Source organism: Eurytemora carolleeae, unplaced genomic scaffold, assembly GCF_000591075.1.
Source record: "Eurytemora carolleeae unplaced genomic scaffold, Eaff_2.0 scaffold682, whole genome shotgun sequence".
In the NCBI taxonomy this organism is placed as follows: Eukaryota; Metazoa; Arthropoda; class Copepoda; order Calanoida; family Temoridae; genus Eurytemora; species Eurytemora carolleeae.
In genome coordinates this window covers 133176-159609 of record NW_019396724.1, presented here as the reverse complement: position 1 = coordinate 159609, position 26434 = coordinate 133176, and the positions used below count along the sequence as shown (strand labels likewise).

The 26434-nt window shown below is 32.1% G+C and overlaps 1 protein-coding gene and 1 long non-coding RNA gene across 3 annotated transcripts; one reads left to right on the top strand and one right to left on the bottom strand.

Moving 5' to 3' along the window:
* Positions 1–2611: 2611 nt before the first annotated feature.
* LOC111707838 (uncharacterized) lies at positions 2612–17862 on the bottom strand. Of its 2 annotated transcripts, XM_023481000.1 has the most exons (15): positions 17763–17862; positions 17183–17289; positions 15194–15237; positions 14242–14290; positions 13459–13538; positions 9853–9927; positions 8399–8462; positions 7350–7429; positions 6934–6982; positions 6708–6745; positions 6247–6358; positions 5407–5495; positions 4697–4814; positions 3499–3597; positions 2612–2963 (listed from the first exon to the last, which is right to left on the bottom strand). In XM_023481000.1, exons 2-15 carry the CDS (start codon positions 17267–17269, stop codon positions 2871–2873), a joined length of 1077 nt encoding a protein of 358 aa, XP_023336768.1. In that variant the 5' UTR covers positions 17270–17289; positions 17763–17862; the 3' UTR covers positions 2612–2870. The 2 variants fall into 2 exon arrangements, with proteins under 2 accessions (XP_023336768.1, XP_023336770.1); XM_023481002.1 differs by lacking the exons at positions 17183–17289; positions 17763–17862 and adding an exon at positions 17100–17161.
* Positions 17863–24934: 7072 nt separating this feature from the next.
* On the top strand, positions 24935–26166 carry LOC111707835 (uncharacterized). Its single transcript, XR_002766537.1, has 2 exons — positions 24935–25043; positions 25474–26166. It is a non-coding gene; the product is annotated as an uncharacterized LOC111707835 (long non-coding RNA).
* The last annotated feature ends 268 nt before the right edge of the window (positions 26167–26434 follow it).

Genomic DNA, 26434 nt, shown 5'->3' with positions numbered 1-26434 from the left:
GTTCAGTGTTCTTTAATTCTTTAACCTTTATTCTAACCTTATATAATAGATTCTATCCACTAATTTTAACCAACATTAAGTATTGACCTTTTTATCATTTATCTCTATCATTGTATTTCATGAGATTGAGAAAGATTTATTTGCTAAGCACAACTTGGTTTAAAGCAAGGTTTATAGATCATAAGGTTAGTAAACTCTGGATGAGCTCCAATGTACTTTAAATGTCGTCTTCATAGCAATGGACATTCAAAATCCTCATATGACGTGACTCCTTATTTGGCGGAAGATATAGTGACAACGAGAGGAGGAAGGATTTTCTCCGCTTTAATCAATGAAGATGAAATATCTAGCACATCTAAGGAGTATCTAATCTAACAATCTTGGTTTTAGGACACTTTCCGTCACTCTTTCTTTTACACTTTTTTTTAAAAAATCAAATATGGAGAAAAAATTCCACGTGTCCCAACAAACATAGGAATTCATTGACGAATTCGTTATCGTCTTTGTTATGAATTTGCATTGTAACACCTAATTTCAAAAGACATAATATTATTATGTCTGCTAGAGTTTCTTAATTAATTATTAATAAACGGTAAATGGCTGTAAAGATGTGTCTATAATGTCTCCGCAAGATGAACAGTGAAGACGGACAAGTTTCCTCTGTTTGTATACTGTAATTTCCTAATTACTTATTAATTTTACCAAGTACACCCTTATGCAGTCAAAACATAAACGAACTAAAAAAATGTGAACATAGTAGACGAAAATCTTACGGATAACAGCTTTCTCAGTAGGTATCACTATACTAAATCACAGAATTATTTGAAAAGATTATATCAGTTTCATTTGCCATAATAAACAACTTTTCTCACTTTTGCGTCAGTTACACTTCGTCATAAACCATAACTCTCACGATAATAATTAATAAAGAAGATATTGTTGATTTGTGACAGGGTGTCCTACGAAACATAACAATTGGTGAATAGTTTAAAATGTCGTCTTCCACAATTTTATGAGTTGTTTGTTACAAAAGAGACTAATAACATTTTTTACATGGCAGTTACAAAATAGTAAAATTGATTTTACGGTAAAATATGTGAGTGAAACATTTTTTAAAAGAAATAAACTGCAAAAAGAGTATGTGGAAGAAGACATTTAAAACTATTAACCAACTGTTATGTGTCGTGGGACACCCTGTAACTAAACACGTGCATGGTTCAATTAAATTAAGGGTTACTATTGGAACTACGTCTAACACTGTAATAAAGACAAAGGAAAAAGTCCATTTTATGTGATATTTCTGGTCCGAATTTGTGACCTCGTAGCTCAAATAGTTTAGATTTTATGCACAGGGTAGAGAAAAGCAAATTTCGCTGGATATACAGTGGTAGGCGAATATAGCAATATAATGAAGACGATTTTTTATTTCAGTTTTGATTGTTCACAAGCTTATTTTGAATTAAAAATTTACAAGTAATTATAGAGAAGCTTTCAACATTGACATGATCCCTTTATCTCCTATATTTGCTTATCTATCTAAGCATTTTAAAGCTTGATATAAATCATAATTGAATGTGAAAGTCGTCTTTATTGTACTGATATATAAGACGACAACTTACTGTAATTAGAAAATCAAAATATTTTTGGTCTTCTTCCTAGTTCTTGAATAAGAGAAGTTATGATTAAAAACATAAAATATTTTAATCTTAAACGCAAATTTACTTTAGTTTACCGTGACAGTCCCTTTAAGTGCAATTTACTTTAGTTTACCGTGCTACAGTCCCTTTAAATGTAATTTACTTTAGTTTACCGTGGTCCGTGGTACAGTCCCTTTACGTGTAATTTTACTTTAGTTTATCGTGCTACAGTCCCTTTAAGTGTAATTTACTTTAGTTTACCGTGCTACAGCCCGTTCATCACTGCGAAGATTCTATCTAAAGTATTTGTTTAATATACAAAGACAAAATTTTACACTGTAAAAGAGCTTTAAAACTCTACCTGGGTTCGAACACGATATTAATGGGATCATGGCCACATGTGAACCACCATAGAATATCCTTGAGATTTAATTCGACCTTGAGATTGTTATATTTTAAGAGTTTCAGGTCGTCTCTACAGTCTTATATTTTGTGGGTAAACCTGACAATTATTCATATCAACCATATATGTCCGGGGATCACTATACATGGCTGGAACTTCTAGAAAGGTAAAACTGGAAAAAAAGAGGGAATTTACAATCTGATTAATTAAGTAATAATTATTTACGACTTCTCTACAGGAAATGGGTTCCCAAGACCAACTTTGCCTAATAAACATCCAGAGCCCAGCGAGGGATGTTTTTTAGGAAAAATTGGTCGAGGGAACTCGTGGTTAAGTAAAATTTTTAATATCCCGAAAAAGTAGTTGTACACAATTTTATCGTCTTTTGAGATGAAAATGCGCCATTTTTTTCACGAAAACTTCGCAGAGCGGGTGGTTATTTTTCTTAATGGTCCCAAGGGACGTAAAGTAACTTAACGTCCCTCTGATTGGGGAATCATTGGTCGTTCATGTTGGTAAAATGGCGGTAAAAGTAATATCTTATTATATAACATAGTTTATATTACTTAAATATATATAATACTACATTTATTCTACGAGTAGATGTTTACATAATAGTTTCTATAGAGTTTCTAGAAAAAGCGAGGGGGATTACATAATAGTTTCTATAGAGTTTCTAGAAAAAGCGAGGGGGGATTACATAATAGTTTCTATAGAGTTTCTAGAAAAAGCGAGGGGGGATTACATAATAGTTTCTATAGAGTTTCTTGAAGTAGCAAGGGGGATTACATAATAGTTTCTATAGAGTTTCTCGAAGTAGCGAGGGGGGATTACATAATAGTTTCTATAGAGTTTCTAGAAAAAGCAAGAGGATTAGAACAATGAAGTCCAATTTTAGTTCCATCAACACAGTCCAACAAACCCTGGAAAAAAACAAGTTTAAAGTTTCTTAAAACTTGTTCAACAAAAAGCATGAAGCAGGAGAGAAACAAAGTTGTTTTAAATTTTAAAAATGTTGGATACAAAAAAACTCATGAGTGGTATCCTAGAATACTTTATCTAAGTAACAATTTAAAAAATCTACAGAAGCTATCACAGTGGTATCCTAGAATACTTTATCTAAGTAACAATTAAAAAATCTACAGAAGCTATCACAGTGGTATCCTAGAATACTTTATCTAAGTAACAGTTAAAAAAAAAGGAAAATTAAGGTCACTTGAAAATGCAGTCCCTAAAATATTGAATAAATTGTGACTTCTATACAACTTTTGGGATTTTAAAATGTGGTCTATCGTCTAAATATTCTGAATGATGACAAACATATTCGAAAATATTGATTTTTATAAATATATTTGAACTAAGGCGTTCCCGGGAAATTGCCTCTTTAAAAGTTTAGAGGTGAGCATACCACATTTTTTAAATCCCAGAATAAAGAAAAAAATATGTTTTCCATCTAACCTCAGTAAGAGGTCCGTGAGGAAGAGACATCCTCCTGGCTCTGTTGACCGAGGGATGTCTGATTTTATGTCTTGTTATCAAGGACAGCGGAATAGGGATCTAAAGTTAGATAAATATTAAAGGGGTTGTTTACAGGGAGTAAGGAATAGAAGGGAGATATAACAGACACGGCCCGCCTTACCATATGATTATGCATGCTTTGCAGACGGGTACTCCATTTATATAAGAAATATTTGTCTGATGTACAACTACCGCGTATACAATGACCTATTTTGAATATTTCTTATACAAATGGAGTAACGTACCGTCTGCAAAGCATGTATAATCATATGGTAGGGCGGACCACGTCAGTTATATCTCCCACTCCCTTCTATTCCTTACTCCCAGATTGTTTACTATTAATATTATCTCCTAAGGGAGATGGATGATAATGTTTGTTTTTAAAAAATAATAGTGAAAATTGATGAAAGAAGTTTTAATTGTAGAATTTTTTTTCGTAAATGTTATAAAGTGAAAATACTATAGTTTCGTAAAAAAGCAGCCACAAACAGGTGCGCAACTAGACATTTGGTAAGAGGGGGCTAGGGGGAAATAGTTCGCGCAAAGCGCGAAAATTTTTTTTGCCCCCCCTAAACATTTTTAGGGGGGGGGGGCAAGAAAAATGTGTGTTATACTTAAACAATAAAAAACTAACCTTACCAACCGGATATTCAGTTATAAGTCAACACATCTGATATAAAATGAAACAAGAAATCTATCACAAAGGATGAGTCTTCAGAGACGATTTTGCAGAATATATTTTGTCACTTTCCTTATATTAATGGTCTTCTAGTTTCTTTTTTTGCTAACTCATTAAATTAGCCATTACATGATTATTCCAGGCAGAAGAGTTTCATGTCGTTTTTGACACAGTCTCATCCTTTGAGGGGAATTATGAAACAAGAAGATTTGTAAATTTGTAAAAACCAAACCAAACCAAGTTTAAAATTCTAAAATTAATTCCAATTTGAAATTCCTATAATCCTTTAACCTTTTGTGAACAAACTAATTTGGCCCAGCTAACATCGATATTTATTTTTTCCCATTAATATCGAAAAGTCTTTAGAAAAAAGAGAATGTTTTGGAAAAAGTATAATGTTTCTTGGAAAGATAATGTTTTTAAAAAACAATAATATTTTTAAAACAAATAAACTGTTACCTTTTCAGTCTCGCAGTCCTCTGAAAGGGTAGGAAGAGGACAAAAGGATGCGTTTGGTATCCGATCCGTGGAATTAATCAGAACCTTTTTCCGATCCATCTCAAATGTCATACTGTCCCTTTACAATATTGTCATTTTACAAACAACTCATTATTTCGGCATCAAACATTTTAGAAATCCAACGTATAGGAATCGCTAGGTATAACAACAAGGAGTATTTTCCGGGAGAATATTTTTTATATTTTTGAAAAATTAAATGTTTATGTAAAACATTGTAGCTTTTCATTTTTCTATCTTAATTTTTATTTTAATAATTTTAATATGTACATTTGTACTTCTCTCTATTGTGCAGTTTAAGGTCCCTCCAGATTTTATTATGTACTGACAACATAAATGAATGATTATATGGTTACAAAAAACTCCGCGTTACTATTAAAAAAAAACTATTTTATAAAAATGATATGTACAGTTTTATTTTTACAAAAAAAGTTCTCCAGTAATGCTAAAAAGATTTTAAAATTCCGTGTTACCATTTAAATAAAAGGTTTTACGAAACTTATATCTATACTTTACAATGAATATTAAATTTATCAAAAATATAAAAAATTTTCTCCCGGAAAATACGCCATAGCGATTTCTATACGTTGGATTTGTATAATGTTTGACGCCTATTATTTTACTCATAATCTGATTAGAAAATGAGACTACACCTGTCAAGAACGCAGACAGAAAATGCGACTGATTTCCGTCTGGTTTGAAGAAGTCGTTTAGTGAGCATTGGGTCCTCCTCACCAAATCCCTAAATAAACAATAATTATTATTTTAAAGAGACTGTTGAAGTAATTTCTAATAGCCCTACTACAGTGAAACCCTTAATAACGAATACATCGAAAGAATTTATCAAATGTCGTATTCTTAACTTTCTGATAATGGAATGTTGCAGATATTTAGTTTTTTAATTGAATGATTATATGGAACTCTTTAAAACTGTTCCTGCATACTCATGGCTATTTATTTATTTTCGCAAATACGTAATATAGTATAAAACTCATTGAAAAATTGTCAAGACGACATTTGATAATTTCTCACGATGTATTCGTTATTAATGGTTTCACTGTACATGGTCAGTTCACAACGGTACCCTCTTAAACAAAGTTCTCTAAAATAATGAAATAATATTGAAAATTGTTAACTCTCAACTGCAGCAGAGACATTGCAAAGAATAAAATTGATATAGTTTCAAAATAAAGAATGACGATAACTTATTGAAAAACAAAAATGGAAATGGAAAAAAATTTGATTCCTAAAAGCCATTTATTATTTTATTAATGTGACTCTAAGACTATAAATATGCAGTGACTATGTGATTATAAAAGAAATAACTAGTTAAACTATAAGTGATAGATCAAAAACTACAGGTGGAGCTTGAACACATCGTAACTAGTTCAACTTATATTCTTTAAAACATATTTTTGCAATCTCAGCCAATTAATTTTTTGTAATATTCATATTTTTCCTTAATAGGAATTTTAAGAGGTCTACATTTTCACCTGATTAATGTCGTCGGACGAATCGTCGGTTGGAGGGTGTGCAGATTTGCCAGTATTATGATCAAAAGCGCGCCAGCTAGCTAGGAACATCAAACCAAAGATGATTGCCAAACTAAAAACAATTTAAAAATAATTGATATTTACTCTGTGTTCAGCTAAAACATTTGCTTTTCCTCGGTTATGAACTGTGACCAAATATTCTGTCATTTGTAAAAGTTCTTTTTTTAAATTGTAAAAGAAAACAAAAAAATTCGAGGATTTCATCAACAAATTTTGTCGATTTCCCTGGGGTCTTGTGAGGTCCCACAACAAAATTTGGGCCAGATCGGTTCAGTCGTTATGACGTTTACTGGATACAAACAAACAAACAGACAAGCAAAGTATATGTATAGATGACCAATTATTCGTAAGAAATATGTTTACAAAAACATTTTCTATAAAAATTAATTATTAATCATTACCCTCCCAGTGTTAGAATAACTCCACAACGCACAACAATCTAAAAGATAACTTCATGAAATAAAAAAAATAAATTATAAAAGAAATGTTCCACTCAAAAACCCTCTAATTAGATAAACATCAAAGATTGTGAAAATAAAAGATACAAAACATCCAATAAAGGCCTCAGTCTTTAATTGTTTCGTTATTAGATTAAAATCTTAGAACTGGTAAATGTCGTCTTATTACCTTCAAAATAAAGAATTGGCGTTCATATTCTTCTAGTTCTCGTTGCGCTCTAAAAATGTAATTTTGTGTACTTTCTTCCTTCTTTAAGGGCTAATCTACTCTGGGTCCAGTTTTCAGGGCTTAATTAAAGGTTTAAATACAGTGGTTGGCGATTGTATTAATACAATGAAAACGACTTTAAGTTTCTATTGTTAACAAGCTTTTTCGGAATTACAAGTTTAGAAGTAATTTTGGAATTACAAGTTCAGAAGTAATCAAAGAGAAGGTTTTTTAACTGACCACTTCTCTTGACTTCTATGTTTATGTGTATCCCTGTTATTAAACAGCTTGATTTAAAGTAAAATTGAAATCGAAAGTCGTCTATTGATATATTCGCTTACCACTGAACATTGTACTATTGATTAAATATTACTTACTTATCCATTGCAGGAGAGGTTGTTGTATGGGATGTTGTATTAGTGGCAGGTTCTAGTGTTGTACTAAGTGTAGGGGTCGTCTAAGCAAAACCACAACAATACTTTTATAGTTTTATAGTTCACTCAAGTGGATGGCGTTGCCCGTGGAATTTTTAAAAATCTAATTTTGAAATAAAAAATTCGCTTTTTGAGAAAAAAAAAATTTCGATTAAAAAAAGTATTTCAATTTTTTTTTGCCTAAGTTACCCCTGGGGTACTCAAGGGTCAACTTAAAATTTCAGCCGATTTGGTCCAGCCGTTTGGTCAGCTATGGCTGACATATAATTAAACATACATACATACAAATATATATGAGAGATACATACAAATATATATGAGAGATACATACGACTATATATGAGAGATACATACAAATATATATGAGAGATACATACAAATATATATGAGAGATACATACAATTATATATGAGAGATACATACAAATATATATGAGAGATACACACAAATATATGTGAGCTCATTTATATGTTAGCTATGACTGGCCAAACGGCTGGACCGAATTGGTTGAACTTTTTAGATATAGACTAGAAAAATTATGAATTTTTTAAAAATCTCACGAACAACCCCGGGCACCGCTAAATCTTGATTTAATACCTAGCGCGAATAACAGTGGGAGAAACTATGTATGAGTTACATGGGCAACGCCGGGTAATTAATGGGGGCTAGATTATTTAGCCCCAATTCCCCTAGATTAATTGAAAAATATTGTGCCCCCAGCTTCCCCCCTTTGGAAAATTCCTTGAAACGCCTCTGACTAAAGATCCAGTATTTCAAAAGAAATTTAGATATTTTATATCCGTATTGTGTAGTTTGTTTTTAATTACTTTATCATCTAATATTTATAACAAATTTTAAATTTATATGAAACATTTTGATTTGATTTAAAAAAACTGTTGAAAATCAAATTGATATTGATTGTAAATAACAATATTTTGATATAGCAATAACAATATTTCTACCTTTTAAATATTATAGTTATATATTTGTACCTCTGTATATATTAAATCTTCTATCACAGATAAAGTTATATGCCCGTAGAGAACTTCTCCATATCTGAATTAGAAATACAAAATGTTAAAGGGAGTAATCAACAATTTCTAAATAAGGGTTTAGCGATGTTCTACATGTAATTTTTGGTAAAAACTGTCGCTTGTAGAAATTGACAGTGCTTTTTTGGTTCGTTCTCAAGCTTTTTAAAGATATTCTTTTAACTGAGTTATTATTTTACAAATTCCCAAATCCTATATACTATAAGTTTACTAATTAAAGGATCCCCGAATTTACAGAATTTAAACCGATCCGCTGAACCGCAATAAATGAGCGCCGGCTCAAATCTCGAAACACTGAATGCAATTTCAAGTGGAACCTACCATGTTTGAGTCACGTTTCAAATTTGAGACGCGGCTTAAATTCATTAAATTCGGTCTCTGGAAATACAGTAGAAATGAGGAAGTTACTTTTGTAGAGAAACCACGGTTGACAATAAACAGTTTTAAAAATTATAAACATTCATATATATTTTATACTTGATATGACAAATCATTAAGAGTACTATTGTAAATCGGACAATTCCATCTTTGCACACACAGTAATTTAATGTCTCAAACTCTCAAGCAAAAATCAATTTAAATTTTTCCAATTACTTGTTAAAAAGCAATGCTAACACGAAGTGCTATACAGTGCTAAAATGTACATGTAAAGGGCTACAGAATAATATAAGTAGTTAGAGCGGTAAAATAAAAACCCAGGGCGTTGCGACACTTCAATGGAATGGGTTAATCTCATTACAGGATTTGCGTAGTTATTATGTAAACGAATAAAGACATATATTGCATTGGGCCCCAATTTTGATACATATATGTATATATATATATAATTCTTCTAAATCTAACACTCTCAGATCCGTGAAACAAAAACTCTTTTTGCCAAATTTTCGGTTTATTTAACCATCTTCAGGGCATAATCTTTAACTCGACCAAAGATTAACTTATTATAGATATTCAGACTAACATATGGGTATCAATATGAGAGGGGCATTACTTAGAACAAGAAAGGGAAAAAATATTGGATAAAAACAAAATATAGACATATATGTATGAAGAAAAACAAACCACGTTAGTTTCTGAAAAGAAAAAAAAGTTAAAAGAAAAAATTTAAATTTTTATTATTTCCATATTTTCTGATCGACAAATCTTTACAAAACCTAATTTGAAACTGTCTTTACCCTTTCATAGTTCTTTTTTAAGAAAATATATACAACTAGTAAAAAGTTGATTATTTTTGTTCTTTAATTGGCTTCCAAAATTTGATCTGTTGGATCAAATAATCTATACAAATGTTAACACCAACAGGGTGCAAAGATACGGGGATTTGAAAGGGGTTAGTTTGTGGCAAGAACTGTTACCTTTTACTGTTACCTTCTACTGTTACCTTCTACTGTTACCTTCTACTGAAACCAGGATGATACTTTTCTATTTCACACAACCATTCTCCTTCATGCTCGGCATCCACCATTACCCTATATATGTAAATCCTCGTAAGTTTGATGGTTGATTTTGTAGATATGTATCTGATAAACCTCAAAGAATTTGACGGATTTGTTAGAATTTGAAAAAAATGCCCCAAAATAATATCGATCTTTTTAACTTAGGACCCTGAAAAAGAAAACAGGAAGATTTAATAGGTTTTGAAGCCTTTCACGAAGATCAGCATCAAAAACTCAATTAAATGAAAGGTCTAGTTTTGAATAAATGATTTATGTGTATTTTTTTGTGTTTGAAAATTTCCCTCACGTCGTAAAATTTTACTGTTTGTTAATTATCAAATTTGAATTTTTTTCATTCATCTTTTTTTCTAAATTTGTCTTTTCAATATAGTTTGTGAACAAATTTAGTTCTGCAGCCAGGTCTCCCAGGGGACAGTTATCTAAATTCAATTTATCCCTTTCCTCCGAAAGCTGCACACAAGTTTTGTGAGGACATACAGAGGGACTCACAAAGAAGGAGTTTTTAAAATCGGCCTTTGTCTGTCTGTTTGTTTGAATCCAATAAACATATCGGCAACTCACATAATCCCTCTAGGGAAGGATTCTGGCTCTGGTCGGAGTGGAAAAATGTCGATATCTGTTATTTTCGAAAATGTGCCAATACAACAAAAAATTCCGCGAAAGTATTACTGTTACTACTGTGAATCCCAGATATATGAATATATAGACCGTCATAAGTTTCTAGATAATTCTACAAAGAAACATGTGAGCTTGAAGGTCGACGGTTAGCATGGACAAAATGTTTACTAAAAAAGGGTTGCAAATCGGCCTGAAGGCCTAGAGTTCCATGTTTTTTGATTGGAGGGAAAAGAAGTATAAATACATTGAGCCTAATATATAATAAATGATGCCAAAAAAGGGAAACTTATTCCTATGTTCTCATTATTTCCATTGTTTCGGAACAAATAAACAAATAATGAGGATTGTGATAAAGATAAAAAAAAATTAATATCTATCTATATACTTTGCTTTGGCTGAATCGATTGGGCCTAAAATATTATGGCAACTCACATGACCCCATTTATTCTCAGAATTTCAAAAATTTGACTCCAAAAAACTGATTTTCGTAAAATTTTGAAATCCACGAAAAAAAATGATAAAATCCGTGAACTTTTTCTTATTTTTTTATATTTTACGAAGAGAAAATGCTCACCGGTTAGAGCCACAATTCAAAGTTGAAAAAGGAGATGGGCACGAAGCGCACTAAAATTTTATACTTTGGGCGTGTGTCTATTTGTATCCAACGTCTGAAAGGCTGAACCGGTTGGACACAAATTTTTGACCTCACACAGATGACACAAAAATTAAACGTTACATGGTATTGATGGGAGTTGTGGTTTAACTTGTGTTAATTTGGGCTGTAATTCATATAATCAGTTTTTTTTTATAAATGTGTCACACAAAAACTTTTTCTGGTTTCTTTCTTTTCTTCAATGATATTTTCTTTTTGAAATTGAATGGAAATACATAAAAATATTTGTTTTGCTTTTTTAATATTTAGTTTTTCGACTTTTTCCCGTTTTGTGGCATTATTTTCACTTTTATATTTGGTAAAAAATAGATTTTTGTCGTGTTCAGAAGAAAATATGCTTCGTTAAAGTGTTCAAAAAAGTATTTTAAATATATTAATACAAATACATTACAAATGGTCAAATACTTCAACTAATAATTTTGGTCTTCTATTTTTCTTTTAACAGTGCTGCCATTTTTGTGTAACCAATCCCACGTAAAACTAACTATAAGAGCATCCTGTCTGTATCTAAATATAATTTCAGTTATATTTTTTTTATCTCATTCAAAATTCGTCAAAAATAGCGTAAAGCGTATTTCAATATTCAAAATACATAGCATAGAAAAAAAGTACAAAATAGCAAATGTGAAAAATCTACATTTGACCCTATTCCAACTGACGTCTGCTTTACCCAAAATAGAAGGAGTAGGTAAAAAAACGCCATGCAACAAAACACTAAATGCAACAAAACGCCCAATTTTACAAAACGTCTAATGTTACAAAACGCCAAATTACAAAACGCCCAATTGCAAAACGCCCAATGTTACAAAACGCCTAATTTCGAAATGCCCAATGTCACAAAACGCACAATTAAAAAATATCCAACATCATAAATGAAAAGAAAGTAATGTTAGAATAGTTTTTCAAGATAATTCAATTTAAAATAAGTTTTCTGGAGTTAAAATGTGTGTATTATTTCACGGTTAGGTTAGGTTAAGACTTTTATTTCCAAGAGAATACTTTGAGCCGCTATAACGCCTCGATATCAAGTTACATCTAAGAGTTCTGATAATGAATATCTTAACTTGGATTTGCGAATTTTAAAAATGTTAGGGTTAGGTTAGGTTAAAACTTTTATTTCCAAGAGAATACTTTGAGCCGCTATAACGCCTTGATATCAAGTTACATCTAAGAGTTCTGAAAATGAATATCTTAACTTGGATTTACGAATTTTAAAAATGTTTTTTCTTGTCTACAGGTTGCAGAACTGCTGGACTGTTGACATGGCAAACTTTTAAGAAAAATATTATAACTATGAAACTGAATTAACCTAACCTAAACCTGTAATAATACACACATTTGAACTCCTAGCCACAGCGCTCGGCCCCCTAATATGTCTAAGCCGCAGCGCTCTGTCTTGAAATAATACACACATTTCAACTCCCAAAATTGTGATTTTTTTGTTCCGAATTTTTTTGATTTTTGAGCATTTTTCGAAATTTGGGTTTTCTTATTTTGGGCCTTTTGTTGCATTGGGCGTTTTGTAATATTGGTCGTTTTGTAATTGGGCGTTTTCCTGCATTTGGCGTTTTGCTTTTGGCCGTTTTTTATTGGGCGTTTTCTCCAACTAGACTAGTTCAACAAATTTGAACAGCCTCAGAGACCAATACTTCTTGAGTTACCGCAAAAAATAATAGAGGGGGGGTACGATGACCCCCCCCCTCAGCCGGAATAGGGTTAACGGGTGAAAATGGGTTCTAAAGTAAAGACTCACCAGACACAAACCAGGACATCTAGTTTATCGTGAACAAACCAGGACCTCAGTTTATCGTGAACAAACCGAGGACCTCTAGTTTATCGTGAACAAACCAGGACTTCAGTTTATCGTGAAAAAAACAGGACCTCTAGTTTATCGTGAACAAACCAGGACCTCTAGTTTATTGTGAACAAACCAATACTTCTAGTTTATCGTGAACAAACCAGGACCTCAGTTTATCGTGAACAAACCAGGACCTCTAGTTTATCGTGAACAAACCAGGACCCCTAGTTTATCATGAACAAACCAGGACCTCAGTTTATCGTGAACAAACCAGGACCTCTAGTTTATCGTGAACAAACCAGGACCCCTAGTTTATCATGAACAAACCAGGACCTCAGTTTATCGTGAACAAACCAAGACATCTAGTTTATCGTGACCTCTTTTTATCCCAATGTTCTGTGCAGCATTAGATAATTGGATAAATGTTTATATAAACATAAAAGATGCGTCTTACCTAACTCCACATTGATGAAGATTATATTCTCCAATCAGATCAACATCTACCATATTACAACCAGTCAGCTTCACCCCCTCCTAGGTTTATACAATGTGGAGGAATAGGATTTTTCCGTGACGTGGTAGATCTGCTCAATAGCTGGTCAGAAGTAAATAAAGTAAATATAGATAATGTTATACTTGACATTGATCACCATTTATAGAAGAAGTTTGATATATGTATATAGATAATGTTATACTTGACATTGGTTACCATTTATAGAAGAAGTTTGATAGATATATACATATATGTATTTATATATAGATAATGTTATACTTGACATTGGTCTACATTTATAGAAGAAGTTTGATAGATATATACATATATGTATACATATATATATAGATAATGTTATACTTGACATTGGTCTACATTTATAGAAGAAGTTTGATATATATATATCCAAACCATACTCTACGTTTTCAAATATAATTTTTCTCATTACAGGTGACATAGATCACTATAATCTTACTAGAAAGGTCTGCTTCATGTTGTGTGCTGTACAGATTGTTTTAGCTGCTTGAAAGTCGGCCCGGTAATTGAAATAAACCGTAGTTTACAGTGAGATAGGACAAGCGAGTTAAACTCATTTAAAAAACATTGTGTCACGTTTATGGATCGGCTTTTTTGTGGATCACTATTAGAACCATTGCAATTATAATTGTTAATATTATTTATCCTGCGACCCCCTCTACAAAATTCATAAACAATTCCTTTTAAGTTAAAATCCACTAAACTTACCGACTCAGATATCCATTCCCATTCACAGTACTCGTCCATATGAATCCACCTTGAACATATATAATATATATGTATAATGATGATATAACCACGCTTCAATTTTATTTAAAAAAACAATTGTATTAAACATCGATCTTCAGCAGTCAAAATTCTTTAAACAATATATCTATCTACTATTTATTTAATTAGTTATCTCTTTGTATTTCCGATCATAACTCAAGAACCCCTTGACTGATTTGCCTCAAATTTTACTAGGGAACTTGGTAGAAACACGGAAATATTTCTAGCTTGTTTACAAATTCTAAGTTGAATTAGCTGACTTTTATAGAGAAATTTTAGTTCCCAGGTAAAGCTGGGTTTCGAACCTAGTATTTATAATAAATTATTTATAAGTATTTTTTTACAATTTATTTTTGAAATTGAATTTTTTTTTCACAAAATTTGAAAAAAAGCAGTGAATTTTTTTCTCTGAATGTTGTATGTTCTTTTTAGCTGATCATACATCTGTATTCTGTTCCTCTCTTTTAGATCTATGCATTATAATCCCTTGTAGACAAGGGAAAAATGCATTTAAAACACATATTTCTAATTTTCTTTCTCCCTAATATTACGCATATTCCTATTTGTTTTCCATGCACAGTTGTCAAATTTCTCTGATAAGTTATACTATATAAATTTGGTATCTCATCAGTTTTGTAATTTGTTGAATGTAGATCTATACACAAGTAATGACTATGTTTATATATTCTTACAGGTTGGAAAAACTTAGACCATAGTATGCATGCAGGAAGATTAAAAAATCAGAAGAGTGTATGAAAATATATAGTTCGATCTCAACATGAAGATATTTGGTCGTATTTCATAATACATCAAACTTTATCCTGTAAATATCTCTTTGCTATTTATGTACTCGACTAATTTTTCAAAATATTTTTAAAAATTTCATTTTTACCTGCACCATTCCCAAGGCATGTCAGTTTGGCACATCAAATCAACCTACAAATTCACACTTTGCAACAATACCCTTTTTATGAAAACAGTATTTTTTGTAATCGCCAAGTCCAGATATATAATCATTATTATTATAATTATTATTATCATTATTATTATTATTATTATCATTATCATTATTCACTTAAATCCTGTATCCGCCCCTGACTGTGTACAGCTAAACTAAGTAAAGTGTTAAACCCCATTAAGAAAATGTCAAAAGAAAATTGCATCAAATATATTTCGGAAATATCCTCTCGTTCTAGAAATGTCACTATCACTGCAAAATATAGAATTTGATTTCTTTTAAGTATGGAGCCTTTTCATAAAATATTGATTTTTTGTACGCTGAAATATTTAGAACTTTAATCTTAAAGTCGTAAAATCTTTGATAAACTAATAATCTTTTAATCCCTATAATCTTTGCAATCTGATGGTGTAAACTTGTAAAAATAAAATAAAAATAGAATGTTTCAAGCTAAAACTACATGATCTTACAGAATTCATAGTTTTAAATATCAACTGTTGGGTTTTAAAGATAAAAAAGGTATTGTAAAATCGGAATTTGTGGCAAAACTCAATTAATTTTCTTAATGAAAACTCAATTCATTTTCTTGATGAAAACTCAATTCATTTTTCATGATGAAAACTCAATTCTTTTTCTTGATGAAAACTCAATTAATTTTCTTGATGAAAACTAAATTAATTTTCTTGATGAAAACTCAATTCATTTTCTTGATGAAAACTCAATTAATTTTCTTGATAAAAACTCAATTCAGTTTCTGGATGAAAATTCAATTTATTTTCTTAGTGAAAACTCAATTCATTTTCTTAATAAAATTTAATTTACAAATCATAGAAAAAAAACTTTCATAAAATTAAAAATGTTGAATAACTTTTTGTATCTTATTTATAGGTAATCTGCTCTCTTTTATAAGATATTTATGATGATCTAGAGAAGTTTATATAAAATGCTTTTAACCTTTAACCCTCAAGTTTAATACATGATATAAAACCAAACACTGTAAACAGAGTTTACAGGAAAATTAAAGGGGGAACACATCTACTGCATTAATAGACAAATCTCAAGAAATAATAATAGTCTTTAAACATTAAAAAGTGAATATTTGCAAATTATCTTTTCTCCATATCATGATCTGAGCATCTTTTTCTGATTACCAGTTCAAAATAAAGGATTTTGTTTGTTTATTTTCTTGTGATTTTTAATATGGATTGTGATTGTGATTGTCATTAGAACTGAAGAGGGTCAACCCTGACCGAAATATATTTTCAAAAATATGGAACTAACACCTACTTTATTTATTCTATAATGATGAGGTTTGGATACGATAAAAATAGAAAAAAATTGAAATGATAAATTTTTTGAGACCCCAGTTAGAATAGTTGGGATAGTCAATTCAAAATAATTGCTAACTTTACCAGAGCCCGCGATTTAAAAACTTCGGCTCGAACTGTAATTCCTTAAACCCGACTTTAAGACCCAACTCTGACGACAGCTTGTGTCACGTGATTGACTGTTGCAAGATCCTCGGCTCGACTTAAGGAGTTAGGCCTAATGAAAATAAAACCGACCATGGTTGGTATTATTAGAGAATAAGGCTCAATGTTGAGTCTTGTTCACATAAAAACCCGCAATGCGCCAGTTCCTACCATGAAAATCCGCCAAATAGAATATTAAACAGGTTTTTAAACTCAACTCTTTGGAAATCAAAGATGCTGCATGAATCCGAAAGCTCAAGTCGTAAATAAGGCCCAACGACAGCTTAGACCCGAGCCATATTTTCCAGAATTTTCTAAATCGCGGGCTCAGGTTTAGTTAGCTGTATGGTAATAATAAAGATGATTACCTGAACCCCCTCCTTAGACCAAGTATAAGGAGTTTGGTAAACCATAGTAAAGTTAGCTGTATGGTAATGATAAAGATGATTACCTGAACCCCCTCTTTAGACCAAGTATAAGGAGTTTGGTAAACCATAGTAAAGTTAGCCGTATGAAAATACTCAAAACCATGGGCCATCACAAGATACACAGAAAATACTAAAAATAAGAATTATGAACAGAATGAAAATTGAAACTTTTGTTTGTTTGCGCCCATCTTCTTCACGGATTTAATAATATTTTTTTTTGCTTTTGTTCACAAATTTTTGTAAAATTGAGCATCCATAAACCATCCCTTTGGTCATGTAAGGTCCCACCAAAAAAATTTGGGCCCTATCGATTCAGCCGTTTGACGTTTATTGGATACAAACGGACAGACAGATAAGCAAAGTAAATCTATAAATATAGAAAGGAAATTATACTGTCACCTTGCCCCGAAAAATTAAATATGTCTTAAATAGCAAAATAAGCTTCCTTATTTGATCATATTTGAAATCATCTAAGTTTAAAAAAATATGATAATAATTTCGATAATTTTTAACAAAGAAGACGACATATTTGGTACAATAAATATTTCTATTGAACAAAAATGTTACTGATAAATTTCGTAATCCCTTAAAAAGAAAACTTACATGTAAAAGACGACAGAATAAGAATGGTGAATATGGTTTCACAAAGGCGTTGTCGATCGTAGAATACAGCATTTTCTCTAATCAATCAGTCAATCAATCAATCAACCAATTAATCAATTAATTAATCATTTGAAATTTATACAACTAGCCTTAGAGGGCGCTTCGCGCCCATCTTATAAATTAATTGTGAACAATGTTCTCTTTGTGTACATCGTAAAACAAAACAAATATAATTCGCGGATTTTCACAAAAAATTTCGTGGATTTTCAAAATTTTAAAAAATTTAATGAAGATCGAATTTTGATTGAGACAAATATTTAAAATTTTAATCATTCATAAACCTTCCCTGGGGTCCCTAGATGTCCCACAAAAAATTTGGGCCTGATCGGTTCAGCCGTTTTGACGTTTATTGGATACAAACAAACAGACAGACACCTAAACAAACAGACAGACAGACAAGCCAAATTTATATATAGATTAAAGAATTTAACTAGTGGTTGAACTGAGATTGCAGTATTGTAGAGAAATTTTTTAGGATTCATTTGAGACATATAGAACGTTCTAAAGATCTATAATTACTTAGTTTGAGCGCAATGTCGACGTTCAAAATCATCAATTCGGGTCGGTACGTTATAAGAATCGTTTTTTAAATTATCAAATAACGACGACAAAAAATGTAATAAAAATTCTGGAGTAAACTAATTAGATATGTTTAGGTTGAGAAAATAAAAATAAAATCTTATCATTGAAAATAAGTAATCTTATTTAGTTATTAGTTCCTGTAATCTCTCATTATTTAGAAAGATTTTCTAGTTTTTATTGAAAAGTCGACATTTGAAGAATTTGTAGAAATCTTCGAACAAGTTCATAAAAAATAAGAAATTCAATATAATCATGAAAACGAAATAAATGATTCTAACATTTATTTATTGACAAATTTCTTTTCAGAAATATATTCATAAACATCCAATTAGTTTACTATATTTTTTTGTCGTCATTATTTAATAATTAAAAAACCGATTCTCAAAACGTACCCACCAAAAATGATGATTGTGAACGTCGACTTTGCGCTCAAACTCAGTAATTAAAGATCTTTAAAACGTTTTATATGTATCCTAAAAAAAATCGTTACAATAATGCAATCTCAGTTCAACCACCATATATTGCCGGTCACTCCCTTTAAACTTTTACCGTCCTGCCAACTTTTCTAAATGAAGTTGACCATTCTACAAGAAATTGATTTAAAGCTGTCCCCCTGTTTGAACCGCTGTGTCAGCAAGAAAATAGGCATGGGCCGTAGGGAGACTTTCTGGGGAGGGCGTCGCGGACTTGAATTTTCCCGAATGCCGCGTGTCATTATTATAATTCCAAGAGAGAGACAGAGGGGGGTTGAATTTTGTAGATCCACTTGAATGCCTGCGTAGAATCTGACAGCTGGTGGGGTGGGGGAGAGGAGAAGGAACAGCTGGTGTCCGGTGGGGAGAGGGCGTTGATACGAGTGTTAGTTTTTATCAATTTTAGGGCAAAATAGATACGTTTTTTACTTTTTAAGTTTTAATTATATTTTCTTCAACTTTTTTACAATAACAGGTGGTGAGAGGGCGTTGATACGAGTGTTAGTTTTTATCATTTTTATGGCAAAATAGATACGTTTTTCACTTTTTAAGTTTTATAGTATTAGTTTCTTCAACTTTTTTACAATAACAGCTGGTGTCCGGTGGGGAGAGGGCGTTGATACGAGTGTTAGTTTTTATCAATTTTAGGGCAAAATAGATAGGTTTTTCACTTTTTAAGTTTTAAGTATTAGTTTTAAATATTATTTCTTCAACTTTTTTACATTAACAGCTGTTGTCCGGTGGGGAGAGGCGGAGGATATCAACTTTGATACGAGTGTGAAATACAAAAGTTAAGGATGGATACGAATGTTATGAATTTTNAAATGTTAAAGATGGATACAAATGTTATGAATTTGATAAAGGTTGGGTTTGATTGTTTATCTCATCTGGATACAAATGTTAAGGATGGATACGAATGTTATGAATTTGATATAGGTTGGGTTTGATTGTTTATCTCATCTGGATACAAATGTTAGGGATTGATACGAATGTTATGAATTTGATATAGGTTGGGTTTGATTGTTTATCTCATCTGGATACAAATATTAGGGATTGATACGAATGTTATCAATTTGATATAGTTTGTGTTTGATTGTTTATCTCATCTGGATACAAATGTTAAGGATTGATACAAATGTTATGAATTTGATATAGGTTGGGTTTGATTGTTTATCTCATCTGGATACAAATGTCAGGGATTGATATGAATGTAATGAATTTAATATAGGTTATGTTTGATTGTTTAACTCATCTGGATACTGTAATATTTAAAGTATGAATGACTCATGGCAAGAAAACCCTCCCCTGGCCTCACACCTTCATATCTTTGTTCTTTTAATAATGCAGAAGAATTAACCTGAACGGATTCATTAGGATTCAACAGTGCACCCCAGATCCTTGAATAGAACAGACATATGAGCCAAGCTCCGTTTGTTCAACCAAGGCTGGGGGACAGGCACTTCATGGACAGCTCTCAGAATCCGTACAGCATGTGGACTTATATGATTGTATCTATAGGATCATATCTTCAGGAATACAGTATACAGAAGAATACATCAATAAACCATTAATGAGTCTGATACTCAGGTTTACATAAGATTAGATGAATACAACAGATCCCAGGAATACAACAGATCAGAGGAATAAACCATTGATGAGATAGATATCTCAGGTTTACAGTAGAATCAGAGATATGTGGTTCCACCTCAACACAGCTAGTTCAACTACCTACACACTCTAATATTCCAGGTGTCTCTATGGTTAGAAACACTGGAACTATAGAACAGAGGAATAAACCATTGATAAGATAGATATCTCAGGTTTACAGCAGAATCAGAGATATGTGGTTCCACCTCTGTTGTAAATGCCTTTTCTTTTAATAATGGAAATAAATCTAAAAGATCGTCTTCTTGAAACCTGATTATATTTCTATTAAAATTGCAACTGTTGGTTCAGATTTTGAATTTTCTTTAAATAAATAAATATAAATTCGCCTTTAAAGATACGCGTTAAGACAAAATATATGTGCGGTTAACAGCTTAATTCTCTCACTTAAGGCTATGAATATCTCAAATAATGACCAATGATTCACAAAACAACATCACAACAAATATTAATAAAATTATTAAATTGAGTATACAAGACAATGAAAATATTATTATTATTTTACAATAGATTTTCTATCAAATGTTATTTAAACAGGTTACAATGATTTAGTCAATGACAACCAATTAATGATAATTATAAAGTTACTTCTATTATCTCAAAAGAAGAGATCTAAATAATTGAGAGTTATTTTCTCAAAATACTCTAAGTAGATTATAAGAATCTAATTTATTATACTGCAAACAATTCGTAATGATTAAGATGTAAGATTTGAATGAAGATCTATTTAAATATGATTGACTTCTAATACGGTTTGCAGAACAGCAAAGGAAATGATCCAAATTGGTTCAGTTGTTCTATGAGATTTTACACAATATTACAAAATAGTTAAGTAGCCAATATCAAACCGGATACTACTAGCACTGGATTTATGTGTTAAGATAAGGATCAATTCAGACAAGTTGCCAGAGATTGTCTGGATTAAGTACCAATAAACACTTATGGTTATCCAATACTAATCTGATTTATTACAATGTTTATAAAAGGTAAACAGTTACAATGATAATGGATAAATTGAGACTTAGACGATTCAGTTGATCAAAGTTCGAGTAATTCCAAGTCATTAAAAGGTTTACTATCCAAAATTAGAACTTCATAATATTCTAAATTTTCTAAGAGATTTACTTTGAGAAAAAATTAAAGTTAAAGCTAGTTAAAGACTCTAAGTGTTTAGACTTAGCTAAGTATATTTACTAGAAAGAAAATTAATGCCAAGTGATTCTACAGTTCACCAATCAAGTTAATACTCAGAAAATTTTCTAACAAAATACATGGGAATAAAAGTTTAAGTGTTCTAGAACTTTAAATTGTATAAGTTTTACCAAGCATGTTTCATTCAACCAACAGCAAACTTTGAGTCGAACACCCAAACTGAGTCCTGAGCTTAAACCAGAGATCTGTTCCAGAACTAATACTGGATCACTCTGCTCCAACTGAAGCCTGCTCATGAACTAAACTTGGAGAAAATGGGTGCCTTTATATAGGCCTGAGGATTTCGGCCTGAGGCTGAGGCCCAATGATGGGGGGGGGGGCGTCTTGGAAACCTAACAGAGAGAAAATAGATACGAGGTTGGGCAGTTTTTCTACATCTAGATATATTTTCAATTCTTTCCAATTGTTCTCTTAAAGTTCTCTTTATATCTCATTAATTATTCATAGGACTGATCCACACAATTTTCTCTTCTAGTTTTAAACTCGACTCTTACCTAAGAGGTTTCATGCTTTTTCCTATACTTAGGATTTTTCATCTTTTGGTTTCTCTCAGATATTTCTTCAAATGGAGGCTGCAATATTCACATATTTTTAGTTCTGGATTTAAGCAACCTCTCTTAGTTTATGTTTTTATCTCATTTGTAGTAAAGATTCCTTCGGAACTCATCCCTGTTCTTGAAGAGCTTTTCTTGCGGCTGAAAAATAAATACTGTTAGAACCTAGTATCTACTACACCTCAACACAGCTAGTTCAACTACCTACACCCTCTAATATTCCAGGTGTTTCTATGAGAAACACTGGAGACTCAGAAGATCACTAGAGATACAGAACAGACAAGAGAATCAGAGAAATGTAGTCTCAACTCTATACAGCTGGTTCAACTACCCACACACTCCCATGTTCTAGGTGTTTCTATGGTTATAAACACTGGAGATTCCGAGAGGGCTTGAACTGCAGATATGGAGGATACTACAGATACTGTGGAGACTATAGATCAAGGGCAGATTTGTAGAGAGCTAGGATGGAGACTTTCTTAACCACTGAGGGACTCTTCATATATACGAGTTAGTGGAGACTTGCTTCACTGCTGAGGGACTCTTCCTATATAGGAGTTAGTGGAGGCTTGCTTTACAGCTGAGGGACTCCACAGATGTATGGAATATGATTTAATATAAATAGATATTAACAGATATATTTGTACCAATAAAATGTGTAATGTTAAACCACCCACTTTTTCTAGACCTTGAGAGACAGATATTATACACAAGAAGAGAGGTTTGGGTGAATTATGAACTGGTACTGGGAATGAAAGTGAAGTCTTGCATTAACCCTCAAAGATGGGGGGCAACAATTGATCTTGATTTAAAAGCTGATCACAAATGAAGTTAAATAATGATCGCTCATAATTTTACTTCTATCTATAATTCGATAGTTTATCAAAAACACTGTCCAGATCAAGATGACTCCTGATGAGCTACGTTATCACCAGATGGCAGTGTTTGAATTTATAGGTATAAAACTAGTTATAACATTAGATAAGATATTTATTGAATATCTAGTCTAACTCATAAACTAATTAACAACCATACTAACTACACAGGAACTGGAGAAGTAATTGACTGGAAACATAAACGGATGACAGAGCAAGAATTTAAGTAAGAATAAAAAATTTGTAGAAATTAAAGGTAAAATAATTAAAACATTTGAAATTTGAGCTTGCTACCATGTGAATTGTGTATGATATTAAATTTTTTTTTTAAGAGATTTTATTGTCCCCAGGACATGATCGGGTTGTTACGATCAAATCTCGGAATTTTTTCTATTGCGTAAGTTTGGTGTTGTTTGGGTTTTAATATTGATCTACCAGGGGTTGTAATCTGGCAGCACATTCATCCATTCACGCTTCATTCATCCTGAGAAGAGGGTTGACAAGATTCCAGCTGCCTAAGATTTTTCTTAGACCTGAGAATATAGAGTGCAGGAATCCTTCTGATATTCTGGAATGAGGCCCGGGTGCCATACTGATAGGAAACATCACACTCATTGCTCCCTATCATCTGTAAGCCCGGATTGGATACCCCCAGGTACCTATAGCTGGCAACCATAGACTCTCCCTGCTAGTCCACCATTCCTCTCTTCATCATCATTCACTTGGATCAATCCCAATTGAAGCTTCTTTCTTGTTGAGTAGAAAGCACGCACCCTTTCACTGCGAGAGTTGTTGACAGCTGCCCCTCTGTCCTCCTTCATCCCTCAGGTGGTCATAACTGCTTAACCAGATGTCGGCTTCAGATGTTTTTGAAACCACAGGTTTGTGTGGAGTACGGGAATCGAACCCGTCAACACCAGTCTGGACACCAATCCAGTTACTGGCTGTGGAAAAGTGTGCTTAACTCCAGTGATCTAACGAGAACTGGTGTCACACACTAGCCACCACACCCCACAAACTAGCCACCACACCCCACGATATTAAATTAAAAGTTAGTTAAAAGCATGACATTTTTATTGTGTGTAGAGAATGGGTAACCGAGAAAGGAAACAATGATAAAATATCAGAGCATGCAGTCCTGGAGAGAGGGAGGGTGATGAACCGAAAAATTGGAGCAAGGTAACACAATACAGGAAATGCAATCAAAGACCATTTAAACATGCCTTTAACCCTATTCCCGCTGGGTTTCTCTCATATTTCTTCCATTGGAGGCTGCAACATTCACATATTTTTAGTTCTGGATTTTAGCAACCTCTCTTAGTTTATGTTTTTATCGCATTTGTAGTAAAGATTCCTTCGGAACTCTTCCCTGGTCTTGAAGAACTTTTCTTGCTGCTGAAAATAAAAACTGTTAGAATCTAGTATCTACTACAGCTCTGCTTTATCTGGATCCACAAAATAAACCCAAACTTGATAAGGGTATCAGCGTAGCTATGGTCTAAAAATAGATATAACTAGCAACTCCTATCCGGGTACTAAAATTTATCCTGGGGTTGCATTTAATGTAATATGTCTATTTACAATTGCGAAACATTTCTACATTTGAAAAGTAATCTAGTTTTTGCTACAAACTCAAATTTACTTATCCTTGATCTTTGGAAACCAATGGTTTAAACCTTTGATATTTCAAACATGGACTATTGATCTAATAGAATGCATAGTTTGGAATATCAAAGGTCTGGGACATCGGGTTGCAATCCAAGTTTGTGACAATAACTCAGTTCAATTGTTTATTTTTTTCCAGGGCTACCTGCAGTTTCAAATAGAGGACCCTACAATACCCCTTCATCAGCTGTTCAGGTATACATGAGGATAAGGAAAACACGGTTAAATCTGTTTTTTCCTCAGAATAAGTAAAAAATACTCAAGAAATATTTATTTTCAAAGAACAGCTTATAAAACAGTTTAACACAGAATTTCGGATACGTCGAAAGAATTTATAAAATGTCGTTTTCTAAACCTAGTGATAATGGAATGCTGCAGATTTTTATATTTTTATTGAATAAATATGTGAAACTCTTTAAAACTGTTCACGCATATTTCATGACTATTTATTTTTACAATCACCATGAGATTTAGGTATAATAGTATAAAACAAATTGAAAAATTGTCTAGGCGACATTTTTTAATTCTTTCGATGACTCCAAAGTTCTGGATTAAACTGTAGCATCTGCTGATTTTTTAATATTGTGATTTTTATTTATGTAATTTAAATCTCTTCTAATTTTAGAAAAATGGAGGAAATCAAATCTAAAGAAGAATTTGTGGAAGAATATTCTATCAAAGAAACAACTCTGGAACAAGTTTTCCTTTCGTTTGCCAAAAAACAGCTGACAACCCTTTAGAAAACAGCTGACAACCCCATAGGCTAATCTTTATAAAACAGCTGACTAATCTTTAGAAAACAGCTGACTACTCTTTAAAAAAAAAAGCTGACTACTTTTTGGAAAACACCTAACTAATCTTTAGAAAACACCTGAATGCTATTTAGTAAACAGCTGAGTATTCTTGAGTAAACAGCTGACTACTATTTAAAAAACAGCTGCATTATTGTGACACTCGATCATTAGCTGGCTATTTTTTAAAAGCAATTAATTAACATTCCATTTGATACAAATGTAAACATGGATTCTCAAAAAAAGTGTGAAATTAAGTCATTTAATATCCACATGAATGTAATTTTAAATATGTTATGCGTCCACTCAACCTAAAGCAACACATCTCACATAGATTCAGTCTGCTTATTAAAATGATCATTAATTTTTAAGACAGGGTCGACTTTGAAGTGTCGGAACGCTTTGGGCTTTGGTTTGTCCGCTCTAACTCACTTATGCTTTTCTGTAGCCATTTACATGTTCATTTTAGCATTATAAAACAATTGATGTTAGCTTTGGTATTTAAGAAGAATAATTGGTAAAATTCTCATCGATTTTTGCTGAAGAGCTTGAGACCCTTAAATCACAGTGATCTATCATCAAACGAAAATGCGCCAAGATTGGTGTGAGAGGTCCAAAATTGCGCAAATTATTTCGGTTTGGTCATTTACATTTAGCTAAAACATTCTACATAGTGTTCTATATAGAGTAGACCACGCAAATGTTCGCTTTTTTTGTTCATTATTCCTTTAATATACAGGGTGTCCCACAAAACATGACAATAGGAAGACGACTTGAAAGTCGTCTTTGGTATTT